We start from the raw sequence: 12,569 nt of genomic DNA on the forward strand, positions 1-12,569 counted from the left end.
TAAAAAATCAAATAATATTATTAATTTTTAATAACTATATTAATGTGCTCCAACACATTCAGACTTACATCTACCTGTATTGACAACAATACGAATATTAATTGAGCTAAGACAATATTACTTTTATTAATGTCATTTTAGAAAGTCTAATCAGTGCTTTTCCCAAAAAAGTATAGCCGCATATATTAGAATTAAAATTTTTCTCTATGGACCATTCAAAAACTGCCACGTAATTGCAGATGGAAACGTGTATTCGCATGGAATCGAAGCAGTTTTAATTCGAGCCACCTCTCCTATTTTATATTCTTTTTCATTTTTTCACAGAACGCCTTCTTCTCCGCGTTGCCTCTGCAGTCCACTAAAGGTTTCTCCTTTTCCTTTCCCTTTATTTACAGTTTTTTTTATAAAATTCTTCGTATTGTTGTTATTTCTTTGGTTAGTGGTGTTTCTTTTTATTTTTTTGTTCGAAAATCTAATATTGAACTTTGAATTGCTTTTCCGATTCGTCATTGGGATCTCCGTTTATGATTGCCCTTTGAGCTGCACAGATCTCGTTCTGCTTTTGTTTTTTTCCTTTAAATTTTATATTTTTCATGTTGAATTATATAGACTGTCAAATTGAATAGGTTTTGATAGGTCAATTTGGGGGTTAATTCAGATATTAAAATTTTTGAATCATTTTGGGTTCTCATTTTTTTTCTGGTTGGGTTATCTTTAGGAATCTTAGGCTTACTTTTTCGGTTCATTTTGGATTTGGGTTATTTGAGTTTAATTATTTTTTTAATGTTAGGATGATTTCAGATTCGGGTAATTTTGGGATTGGGTTGTGCTAGTTCCGCTTTTTGCCTTTTTGTCAGGTTGGCTTGGTTTGGATTCGGTTAATTGGGTTGGGTTTTGATTAGGGTCAAAATTGACATTAAATTATAAATTGTTGAGGGGGATCGGCTCCTCTGCGAGAAGTCCTCGAAGTGTCGGGGAGGCCGACCCTGTCCCTCAATAATAGAAAGTATTGTCTCTGGGGAAGGGTTTTGTCCCCCCTCCACCGAGAGCCGTGTATGGTTCATGGAGGGGAGTGCCTCGGGAACGGGGCCGGATCCTCAAGGACAATATTTCGAAGACTTCTCCTGGAGGAGCTGATCCCCCCTCAACATAAATGTTACTGAATTACGTAATACTATGTGTGAAGCAGAGTTTTCTTCTGCTTTAACTTTTGGGTTAAGGTAAAGCATTGTGTTGACATGAATTTTGAGCTATAAATAAAAATAGGAACAAAACTTGCCTTAGTGTGTATCCTAATTGTTAGATAAAAATGTATCTTATGAATCAGATAAAAACTGAGTATTATAAATGATGAAGTGAATATTTAGGAAGATGGTTTGAACATATAGCAATTATTGAAGTAAATTTTGCTTTATTTTTGCACTTGTAACATGAAGTTGAATATTGTCATTAAGTAGAAATTTTTGATTATTTTAGTTGGTGAGGTTTATTTTCAGTTTTAAAACAGTGAAACTAAAGAGGTGGTGTCTGTCAAATAAAGATGTGGTAATGCATTAGTTTTAAGCTCATTTGGCTTGTTACAGTGTTTGAATGTTGCAACATAGTATACATTTTAGCTACTTAAATTCCAGTGTTCACCACTTCTTTGCATGTTCTAAGACACAGTTGAATGTTCTCTTTCTTTCTTTCCTTTTTTAAAGAATTTATCTGCCTCTTCTGCATTAATGCTTTTCTTTCCCCGACATTCATACTACGTTAAGGTGATTAATAGGACTACCATTTATAGCTGGAACTGACTCTGTGTCGCCTTGGGCTACAGATTTGCGAACCAGATCTTAATGAATTCAAGAAGCACTGTTGCATCCACAGTTTCCTGCCAATCGGGAAACAAGAACGACTTTCTCTTCTGGATTTTGGCTTGCTTGCTTCCAAGTTTCCTCGGAACCCTTGTTGCATACGTTAACTTTCAGTTGTTTAAGGCCATTGTACGGTGCCCCTCTTCATCTATTCGCATCTTGGAATCTTTACAACTATAGCCTCAAAGGCTTTTTAAAGTAATCTGCGTCATTTCTTAAAAGCAGCATGGTTTCCTCACACTTATCTAGTTTAAATGGGTCCCGCTTGCACAAAGGCTTCCAGAATCAGTTGCTTTTTTCCACCGGACAACCTGATACACCGACCTCTGATCATCTTGAGTTTGATTTCTCTGATGTGTTTGGACCTGCTTCAGTTCAAGCCTCAACTGAAATCAGCACAGAGAATCCCAAAAATCTGATTGTGGCAACTGAATCAAATGAACTGCTTTATGATGATCCAGCTGTCATCTGTAGCCGCTCCCACTCCTTGGTTGGCCCCTCAACTTATGTTAGCCAGTCATTGAAACATAGCAAGCTTACATTACGTGAAATAGGGGATTCCTTGGAACTTGTAGAAGGAGCTAGGGAAGAGGCTCAAGAAGAGATTAGGAAACCATCAATTGATGATGTTATTCCGGAGAACCCTCATGGTCTCGTAGAGAGCCAACACCAGTCTGTAGGACTTAAAGATTTTGAAGTTTTGAAGGTTGTTGGCCAAGGTGCTTTTGGAAGGGTTTATCAAGTAAGGAGGAATGATACCTCAGACATATATGCAATGAAGGTCATGCGCAAGGATAAGATTATGGAGAAAAATCACGCTGAGTACATGAAATCTGAGAGGGATATATTAACAAAAGTGGATCATCCCTTCATTGTGCAGCTCAGATACTCCTTCCAGGTAATGATGTTCCAGCAGAATAATGTTTTGATATTTCTGGTTGCTTTATTCTCTTATGGTATTCACAAGTTTAGATGCTGCCATGCTATAGTTGTATATTTTGGCAGTCCAAACTTTTTGTACTCCCATATTTAGTATATATGCTAATTTATTCATTTAACATTTCCTGCAGACCAAATATAGACTGTACCTTGTGCTTGACTTTGTTAACGGGGGGCATCTTTTCTTCCAGCTTTATCGCCAGGGCTTATTCAGGTACGGCATTGTAAGCTGTGACAATTTTTTCTATTTGTATTTGTATTTGTATTTATAATTTAAATTTTTGGAGTGGACCAACATTTTTCATTTTCTTCTTCAGGGAAGATTTGGCTCGCATATATACTGCAGAGATAGTATCAGCTGTTTCTCATCTCCATTCTAATGGTATAATGCACAGGGATCTCAAACCTGAGAATATTCTTCTAGACGCAGAGGGACATGTAAGCATTTGCAAAATGCTGTGTGTAGGTGCAAATGTTGTTTTTCATGCTTATACCAGAATTTGAGGTTCTCAAACTCCAAAATAGTGTTCTGTATATATTTGCATGTGACCTGATGGTCGGTTTCTGTGGTGGTCACAACCTATGTGATTGCATATGATTGTTCGACTCTGTGCATTGCCGACTCATTTTTAACATTGATTGCATTGATTGATTTCTAAACTACTTTCATGGTGGTTCGTGCTACCTCTATTTTACCAGGTTATGCTGACTGATTTCGGCCTGGCAAAGGAATTTAATGAAAATACAAGATCCAATTCCATGTGTGGAACTTTGGAATATATGTCCCCAGAAATTGTACTTGGCAAAGGCCATGACAAGGCAGCTGATTGGTGGAGTGTGGGAATTCTATTGTATGAAATGCTTACTGGGAAGGTTGGTATTCTTGATTTATGATCTTGAGTGCGTGTCATTCATCGCTTTGTCATTCTTAGCTTATTTTTGTTTATTGTTTACTGTTTTGCAGCCACCCTTTAGTGGTGGAAACAGACAGAAGATACAGGATAAGATAATAAAGGAAAAGATAAAGCTGCCGGCATTTTTGTCTAGTGAAGCACACTCAATCCTCAAGGGGGTAATTTCAGTTTCTTACGCCTTTAATGTACGTTTCCATGCTCTGAAAAGTCCAATACTTATCTAGCTGTAATCACTCCGCCTGGTGATTCGGTTTGAATTTTTCTTGCCTCTAGATGACAAATCATGGTATAGGTTGATTCTTCAAATAATTAATGTGGAATTTTAGATATAAATGAATTTTGTTATTTCCTACAGCTGCTGCAGAAAGATGCAAGCAAGCGGCTCGGCAGTGGACAAGGTGGTAGTGAGGAGATCAAACGGCATAAGTGGTTCAAGTCCATTAACTGGAAGAAATTAGAAGCTAGACAGATAAGGCCAAGTTTTCTCCCTGAAGTTGCCGGGAGCCAATGTATTGCGAATTTCGAGGAGTGCTGGACTAACATGCCAGTTCATGATTCTCCGGTTGCTAGCCCAACGTTCGGGGAGAATCCATTCAAAGGGTTCACGTATGTGAGGCCTGCAGCCTCATTTCTTAACAGAAATGCTTGATATCGACTTCGGAGGTTCCCTGTTCACCTACTATTCCTATTCCCAAGTGACTGCAGATGGCTGTTCCACTGGCAGCAGGCATCTGTTCTATCATTTAAGTTTGATGTTTGTCCAAATTGTCAATTATGAACTTTCGTATTTTTATCTTGTCATGTTTGTTTCTCTAGTTAAAACATTGCTGTCTGCTCTTAAAACATGACTTGATGTTGTTTTAATGTTTCCTGATATGAAAAGCAAATATTTTTAGTTTCACCTAGATTATTTAGATTATTTCCTATTTACTTAATTACATGGTTAATGATAGTAAGACAGAAATATATAGCAAAAACCCAATTAAAGATTTTACTTCTCATGTGTGTATATATAAAGGCAAATTATGATTTTGGTTTTTTTTTTTAATGCTCGAATTTGGAATCTAGTACTTATTCCTTAATTACACATAATTTAGTCTTCAATTTTTATAATAGTTAATTTCAATAGCTAACGCCATTAACATATTAAACTAGTGAAAGGGTGTTTTTAAAAATTCATGTAAGTATTATGATGGGGATAGTTATTAGACCTGATCATGGGTCGGGTCACTCGGCTCAGTCTGAAGGTTCGTTCAAAAAATAAGAGGATTTGGGTGAAAATATAAACCCGAAAAATAGGCTTAGATAAAAATGAGGCCTCTTTAAAAAAAGAGCCGAGTTTTATGTGAATATTTTTTGTCCGGGCCCGGCCCGAATTATATAATGAATATTTTAATTTATTTTAAATTTTTAACTTTACTTTCACTTTCACTTTCGTGCCTTCCTGCCCTTATTCTCAATTCCGGAATCAAAATTCCTAACTCACCACCACCTCCACCGGCAGCACTGCTCACCAGTCAAAATTAATATGGGGTTGGGCTTGGGTTTAACAATTTTTATTATACTTATTCTCTCTATTTTTATACTTCTATAATTTGTTTTTACTTTCTTAGCCCATTATAAATTTATAATTATATAATATATTAACTATTTTTTTTCTTTCTTACGTAAACACTATATCCCCTTTATTTTCTTCGCCCTTTTTCCTCTCATTTACCATCCTTACCTTTGCCTCTGTATTTCAATCTCTGCAAAAAAAACCCCAGCCCAGCATCATCATCTTCATAAAAGCAAATCAGGTATGTTAAAAATCTCATAAATTATCACGGTTCTTTTTATCTGTTTACTAAAGTTCTATTCTTGTTATGGTTTTTTTTTCTGTTTCTGATTCTGGGCAAAGTAAAGTTCGGAAGTGTCCTGTTTTGACACGCTTCAATGTGTGTCCGGTACTTATCCGGCCGTGTCGACGGCGTGTTCATGTCGGACACCCGTACGACACTGGTACGAGGGGATTTTCCCCGTGTCGGTGCTTCCTAGCTGGTAGCAAATTTTATCATGTTTATGTTACTATTATTTATTTGTAGTTGATTAATTTTTTTATATTTTTTTTCTGCTTTTAATTTGAATTAATGAATTTGGTTGTTATTAGTTTCTCGATGGAATTAGGGTTTTAGGGTTAAATTTAGACTGCAGTCTTTTCCATTTATTTTGCTGGCTATTTTGATTTTGTAGCATTGCACCATATTCATAAGTTGCTTCATCTGCAATTAGGTTTTAACCGTGAAGTTCTGGTGATTATTTGCTTTTCCTTACCTGAAAATGTCATCATTAAGGAATGCTATCAACGGACGTGCTCACAAGGAACGAGCTCAACCGTGAGTCTCAGCTTTTTTTTTCCCTTTATTATAGCCATGCATTCTACATAACTTTTCCTTATTGTGCATTTGCTTTCGTGTTGTTCAATACTTGGTTATATTTTAGGTCATCGAGGAAAAAATTTGGGCTTCTTGAGAAACACAAGGATTATGTCGTCCGTGCGAAAGCATTCCACAAGAAGGAAGAAACGTTACGGGCAAGTTTATTTGTTTAGTGCATTCAATTTCTTGCTGTTTATATTATAATATGTGCTCACTAATTTCTTCCTCTTTTTTTGTGCTCTTTTTGTTGATTTGCTCTACAGAAACTCAAGGAGAAAGCTGCATTCAGAAACCCAGATGAATTTTACTTTCAGATGATAAAAACGAGAACTGTGGATGGAGTTCATAAACCTGAGTAAAATACAGCTTTCTTGTTTATACTGTTTTCTATTCAGGCTTGTAAATGTAGAAAGCTTATTTGGTCTTCTTTTCTTGTTTTCCGAATTCTTTATTTGTATAGGAGTCAGGCTAACAAATACACTCAAGAAGAACTCATGCTAATGAAAACTCAAGACATAGGATATATACTACAGAAATTGCAAAGTGAAAGGAAGGTACCAATGAATGATTTTTGGTTTATCAAGGGGTATATGATATTTCCTACATGGTCATGGTGATGAAAACTATGTGCAACTAATCATCGCTAGTATTTTATTCTGCTGCAGAAAATTGAGAAGCTAACTGCAGTGTTGCATTCTGTTGATAATCATCCATCTAACAGACACATTTACTATGCCGAGGATAGGTTTGATTTCTTAATATCAGTATATCACCCTTTTTTTTATTCCTTGTCTCTGGTTGTTAGCTAGAAACAGAAATTGTGAGCTGTTGTTGTACAAGACTAGTATAGGGTGATAACCTTTCAAGTCAAAAGTGATTTACCTTTAGTTTGCCTTCTTTGAAATTCAACCGAAAAGTACCTACTTATCTTCTATTGTTCTACCAGATTCTTTAAATAATATCCATCATGAAATTTGATTTTTTAAGCTCTTTGGAAGTTTTAGTAACATTTATCATATTAATTTAGTGTCAGAAATGCATCCGTGATTGGCCAAAAGAGAAAAACAAAAAAGAAATATAGTTGAAATTGCTTGCTTTTGTTTTCATTGATTAGAAAAAATACTCTGATTTTGCATCCGTGGTTGCTTTCATTGGTATGGTTGTTGGACCGGTAAAATTAGTTGAAATATAGTTCTTGAGCCCTAAGATATAGAACAGTTTAGCGGTATATGTTCTCATTATCTTCACAAACTGGGAAAAAAAAAAGGAGACCTTTTGATGAATCAAAGTAAATTTTATACTTATTGATATTATGTATTGTTTTGAAATATAAGAAATATGTATTCATATATTATCTTACAGGGAAGAAGCTAGAGAATTACAGTCACAAGCTTCAGAAAGCAGAGTTACTCCCCCTTCTGGTGATATCCCTGATCTTATTAAAAGGTTAGTTAATTGACAACATTTTACATGGTGTGTTTGATAAATAACTGGAATGGCCATTGACAATATGTTCACTGCCATAAGTTGTCTTCATCTTGATCTTGATTTCCCATCTTTACACATTTTTGACCTTTCACATGTAGGAAGACAGCTGCTTCTTACAGGGAATTAGAAGCCAGGAAGAGTAGAGTGAATCAGCTGGAGAAGCTATATATGGAAATGTCACTGAAGAAGGAATTACAGGTACGGGTAATATTTTAGGGTTTAATTGCATCAGATGTCCTCAAACTATAGTCCAGAGTCTAAACTATTATCCAAATCCAAACTTCAAATCATAGTAATTGAGCTCTTATGGACTTGTCAACTTAAGCATCAGCAGAGGCGTTAAATATTAGCTTTCATTTTGATGTTGAGCATGTTTAAAACACGAAAAAACAAATTTTAAATACATGTGTACTTGTTGGATTGATAGTTTGGATTTAAAGTGTTCAAAAAATGGAACTCACTTTAAATCCATGCTGTTCTTACGATAAAATTTGAGCACGTGTTTTAAATATGCTTTATGTCAAATCTAGTGCAATCAATCCAACATTTTAAGAAAATTTCAATATAATGTGGACAATGCATTTAAATTTTAAAATCGATTTCATGGTACAGAAAAAGGGTCGGAAGCGGAAACTCCGTGAAGACGAGTTAGTATGTCCAACCTCCAAGCTAGCGTATAAATGGAGATCAGAAAGAAAGAGGTGACAAAGATGGTTGTGTTGGTGAAGGAGGCAATTTGGCTTTAGCAGCTTTCCCCATGTTTTGAGAGAGATCTAAGCCATAAATATTGAAAGTTTTGCATTGTTATGATTTTCAGGGGCATGGGACCAATTATATATGATGTGAGAATTATTATTACTTAAATGAGTTATTTATTTATTATGTCTGAACTCTATTGAATTCAATTTAATCCTAAATACTTTATATTACATTATTTTTATATATTATATAATTTAAAACACATTAAAAAATAAATCTATACTAAATATATAATATTACTTTAATGTAAACATTAAAATAATGTTAAGATGATTATATAAAAAATTTCAATAAATAAAAAATATATAAAATTATTAAATATTAAAATAATATAATAAAAATATTTTCTTAAAAATTAAAAAATAATCAGGAAGGGCCTAAAATGGGCTTGGGTTAGTTTTTTTGTAAATATGAACAAATTTGGGAAAATTTTTAGGCTCAGATTTGAAGTTGAGCCAAGCTTGGGTAAGTATAAATTATGTTAATATCATACTTAAACTCGGCTCATGAGCACCTCTATGTTATGGGTAGTTTTATGCATTGTGTTAAAAAGAGCAGATATGATCAGAACTTATAATGAGATTATTAAAAAAATAATTTATTATAATCATATTTTTTAAAATTTAATCAACTTAATCTATGGATTATCGATTATTAAAATATACAAAGCCGAACCAACTGACTTAATTGACTCACAATTATTATTTTTAATTTATTTCAAATATATTTATAATATAATATAATATATAATTTTAATTACCTAAACCCAAAATTTAACTACCCTACCCAACCCAACCAACAATCCATTAATACTAGCCCAAGATTTATTTATTTTTACTTAAACACAAACCCAATTACCCAATGGATTTAATTAAAGATAAACTCATTAAACAATTAGCAAATTTATATTTTTATCGCTGAATTTTAAAAAATTATAAAATAATCACTAAACTATTTAAAACTTTTCATTTAAGTCATTGGACTATTAAAATCACTGTTGTACGGCCTTATTTATTTGCACTACCTATACTAATCGAAAAGTCTCCTTCCTTCCCTTTCTCTTGAACATCATGGATCTGCAAACCAAAATCTACACAATTTCCTTTTTTGATCTTCAACACTGACCATCAAATCAGCTTGGAGCTTGCTAGCTGAACTTTTGAAAAAAACTTAATTAGCTCTGTGACTTAAATGAAAACTTTACAATAGTTCAATAACAAATTTGCAACTTTTTAAAGTTAAGTAACCAAAATGAAAACTTAGTAAGAGTTTAGTGACCTTGAGTGTAGTTTACCCTTTAATAATTCAACCCAAGCCCAATTAAAAACAATCGGTTGCTCCCAAGCTCATATCTGTTTGCAGATACCAAACCCTAGCTCTTTCCTACCCAAAATCCCAAACCCACCCCTCTTCCCACCGAGTACTTCCATTCACGTCGTCGATTGCTTCCCTTCACGCCGCTTTCTTCATCGTCTCCATCAATTGCTTGCTTCACTTTTCACTTAGTGGCTAGCTAATTTTTTTTCAAAGGTCGGTTGAAGTTTTCAAATTTGGATTAATTGTTTACTCTGTATTTAAATTTTGAGTTTTTTGTGTATTTGGCAGTAGGCGTATGAGGCTTCAAAATTTACCTTTTTCTTATTCAGTTGAATTGTGACTGTTTAACTTAATGCTCTGTAGTTGGTGTTAAAATTGATTTTTTTACGTTAAAAAAAATCATTGTACAGGAAAAGAAAGAATTAAAAAAAATTAAGTCCAATTGTGCTGGGAATATATGTAATCAATAACTTAGGTCTTTAAATAGAATTAAAAAAAAAACCCTCTTTCGTCATTGGCTGGTAGCAAATTTTATCATGTTTATGTTACTATTATTTATTTGTAGTTGATTAATTTTTTTTGGATTTTTTTCTGCTTTTAATTTGAATTAATGAATTTGGTTGTTATTAGTTTCTCGATGGAATTAGGGTTTTAGGGTTAAATTTAGACTACAATCTTTTCCATTTATTTTGCTGGCTATTTTGATTTTGTAGCATTGCACCATATTCATAAGTTGCTTCATCTGCAGTTAGGTTTTAACCGTGAAGTTTTGGTGATTGTTTGTTTTTCCTTACTTGAAAATGTCATCATTAAGGAATGCTATCAGCAGACGTGCTCACAAGGAACGAGCTCAACCGTGAGTCTCAGCTTTTTTTTCCCTTTATTATAGCCATGCATTCTACATAACTTTTTCTTATTGTGCATTTGCTTTCGTGTTATTCAATACTTGGTTATATTTTAGGTCATCAAGGAAAAAATTTGGGCTTCTTGAGAAACACAAAGATTATGTCGTCCATCCGAAAGTATTCCACAAGAAGGAAGAAATGTTACAGGCAAGTTTATTTGTTTAGTGCATTCAATTTCTTGCTATTTATATTATAGTATATGCTCACGAATTTCTTCCTCTTTTTTTGTGCTCTTTTTGTTGATTTGTTCTACAGAAACTCAAGGAGAAATTTTTGTAAAAAATTTTTGGTTTATATAGAAGCTTGAAACGGCGCCATTTGGGTGAGTGTGCATAAACCCCAAAACGATGTCATTTTGCCCTTAGAATCCGCGTGTTGACCCGACCCGCCAGGGAGGATCCGCGTGTTTTGGCATTTGGGGTTAATTGCGTTGCAAGTCCTTCTACTTTTCTATTGTTTTACAATCAAGTTTTTTTTTTCATTTTAATTTTGACCCATTAATTTATTTCAATTTCAATTCGATCCTCCCTAATGCTATGCGTTTCGGAGAAGGGAAAATATCTCATTTAGTCCCTCCTTATTATTCGCACCTTCGGATTGGTCCTTCCCTTTTTATTTTATTTTTGATTTGTCTCAAACATCTGTTTTAAAGTTCAATTTTAATCATTTTTTGTCATTTTTTTCTATTTTGTTATTCAATTAATTAATTTCATTATTATTATCATTATTATTACTATTAGTATTATTTTTTATTACTATTATTATTATTATTATTATCATCTTTTTAATTTGTTTTATTTAATACCTTATTTATTTGCTTTTTTTATTTTAAATTTTTTATTTGTTCATTTATTTACCTTTTTTAGTTTTTTTAAATTATTATTTTTTCCTCTATTTTGGCTCTTTTATTTTATTATTTGTGTACATTATTATACCAATTATTATTTTATTTCCTCAATTCCCCAGTGGAGTCGCCAAGCTGTCGAAATCATTTTTTCATTTGAAAAACAGGAGTCGACTTAAAAACAAAAATGGAGTGGCCACCTATCTTTTTTCGAGGTGTGATCGGATCACCTTGAGATTGATCATTTTAATAACACATTTTGATTTATTAAAACAATAATTTTGGGTCTACGAAATTCAAGAAAAAATGGTTCAGTAGTTGGTTACGCACGAGGAAGGGTTAGCACCCTCGTAGCGCCTAAAATTGGTACCTAATTGATTAATTAATGTCTTAATGTCGAAAACTTAAAAATATTTAGAATATGATCCTTTTATTTAAAAAGAACACTTGAATAAATTAAATTGGATGCTAAAATCCTCGTATTTTGAAGAAATAAAATGTCATACCGAGTGAGTTAGGATACGAGATTTTATATTTTCGAAACTGAGCTTGTCTTTTGATTTTTAGAACTCATGCAGTTAAGTTTAAAAATGATATTCAATTATTTGGGTCAAATGAAAAATCGGAACCCAGTAAGTTAGGGTACGATTTCACAAAATTCTAAACATAGAATATTGCCTTTATTTTTTTTAGAAATCCTTATCTCGAGATACAAAATGTCATATCCAGTGAGTTAAGACACAACACCTCGAATTCCTGAGAATAAGCTTTTATTTGAAACTTATACGTTTTGATTGAAAAAGGGTACTCGGTTACTTAGATTCAATGAAGAAAATTAGAACCCAGTAAGTTAGGGCACAATCTTCTCGAAGATGCCATTACCGATTGCCTTATTTTGAAAACTTTTGAATAAAATGATTTTAAAACTTAAACGATATTAAAACACGACCTTTTAAGCGAATAAAATGCGATTGAATAATAATGTACAACACAAAGTAATAATTCATAAACAAAATGTTATAATAATGAATCACAAATAATAAATAAATACAAAGTAAGAAAATCTAAAAAAAATATAAAACAGTTCTAAGCAAATAATACATAAAAAGGATTTAAGATGGATGTTATGA

The 12,569-nt window shown here is 33.2% G+C and overlaps 2 protein-coding genes and 1 long non-coding RNA gene across 7 annotated transcripts; all 3 read left to right on the forward strand.

The window, feature by feature from the left end:
• The first annotated feature begins 213 nt into the window (after nucleotides 1–213).
• Nucleotides 214–4,610, forward strand: LOC107937691 (serine/threonine-protein kinase AtPK2/AtPK19). Of its 4 annotated transcripts, none has more exons than XM_041116213.1 (8): nucleotides 308–364; nucleotides 1,820–1,985; nucleotides 2,082–2,754; nucleotides 2,927–3,009; nucleotides 3,113–3,233; nucleotides 3,495–3,668; nucleotides 3,760–3,867; nucleotides 4,065–4,610. In XM_041116213.1, the coding sequence occupies exons 3-8, from the start codon at nucleotides 2,083–2,085 to the stop codon at nucleotides 4,356–4,358; spliced, it is 1,452 nt and encodes a 483-aa protein (XP_040972147.1). In that variant the 5' UTR covers nucleotides 308–364; nucleotides 1,820–1,985; nucleotide 2,082; the 3' UTR covers nucleotides 4,359–4,610. The 4 variants fall into 4 exon arrangements, with proteins under 4 accessions (XP_016726122.1, XP_016726119.1, XP_040972147.1 ...); XM_016870632.2 differs by having other exon boundaries at nucleotides 333–364; nucleotides 3,760–3,894; XM_016870633.2 differs by having other exon boundaries at nucleotides 214–364; nucleotides 1,820–2,754.
• A 540-nt stretch (nucleotides 4,611–5,150) lies between these two features.
• LOC107937673 (probable U3 small nucleolar RNA-associated protein 11) lies at nucleotides 5,151–8,496 on the forward strand. Of its 2 annotated transcripts, none has more exons than XM_016870615.2 (9): nucleotides 5,151–5,508; nucleotides 5,981–6,084; nucleotides 6,191–6,281; nucleotides 6,390–6,481; nucleotides 6,587–6,680; nucleotides 6,774–6,871; nucleotides 7,489–7,572; nucleotides 7,713–7,812; nucleotides 8,227–8,496. In XM_016870615.2, exons 2-9 carry the CDS (start codon nucleotides 6,029–6,031, stop codon nucleotides 8,317–8,319), a joined length of 708 nt encoding a protein of 235 aa, XP_016726104.2. In that variant the 5' UTR covers nucleotides 5,151–5,508; nucleotides 5,981–6,028; the 3' UTR covers nucleotides 8,320–8,496. The 2 variants fall into 2 exon arrangements, with proteins under 2 accessions (XP_016726104.2, XP_016726105.2); XM_016870616.2 differs by having other exon boundaries at nucleotides 6,792–6,871.
• A 1,210-nt stretch (nucleotides 8,497–9,706) lies between these two features.
• On the forward strand, nucleotides 9,707–10,746 carry LOC107937686 (uncharacterized). Its single transcript, XR_001694740.2, has 3 exons — nucleotides 9,707–9,903; nucleotides 10,439–10,546; nucleotides 10,652–10,746. It is a non-coding gene; the product is annotated as an uncharacterized lncRNA (long non-coding RNA).
• The last annotated feature ends 1,823 nt before the right edge of the window (nucleotides 10,747–12,569 follow it).

The sequence above is a fragment of the Gossypium hirsutum genome, chromosome A06 (genome assembly GCF_007990345.1).
Source record: "Gossypium hirsutum isolate 1008001.06 chromosome A06, Gossypium_hirsutum_v2.1, whole genome shotgun sequence".
Lineage (NCBI taxonomy): Eukaryota > Viridiplantae > Streptophyta > Magnoliopsida > Malvales > Malvaceae > Gossypium > Gossypium hirsutum.

What these genes read in the sequence shown, in the direction of transcription:
- LOC107937691 (XM_016870630.2), top strand. Translation starts at nt 2,083, where the DNA reads ATGGTTTCCTCACACTTATCTAGTTTAAATGGGTCCCGCTTGCACAAA. An exon ending in AGCTCAGATACTCCTTCCAG is followed by an intron (nt 2,755 to 2,926) that starts GTAATGATGTTC and finishes CATTTCCTGCAG; the next exon opens with ACCAAATATAGACTGTACCT. An exon ending in CAGTTTCTTACGCCTTTAAT is followed by an intron (nt 3,895 to 4,064) that starts GTACGTTTCCAT and finishes TATTTCCTACAG; the next exon opens with CTGCTGCAGAAAGATGCAAG.
- LOC107937673 (XM_016870615.2), top strand. Translation starts at nt 6,029, where the DNA reads ATGTCATCATTAAGGAATGCTATCAACGGACGTGCTCACAAGGAACGA. An exon ending in AGAAGGAAGAAACGTTACGG is followed by an intron (nt 6,282 to 6,389) that starts GCAAGTTTATTT and finishes TTTGCTCTACAG; the next exon opens with AAACTCAAGGAGAAAGCTGC. An exon ending in GATGGAGTTCATAAACCTGA is followed by an intron (nt 6,482 to 6,586) that starts GTAAAATACAGC and finishes TTATTTGTATAG; the next exon opens with GAGTCAGGCTAACAAATACA.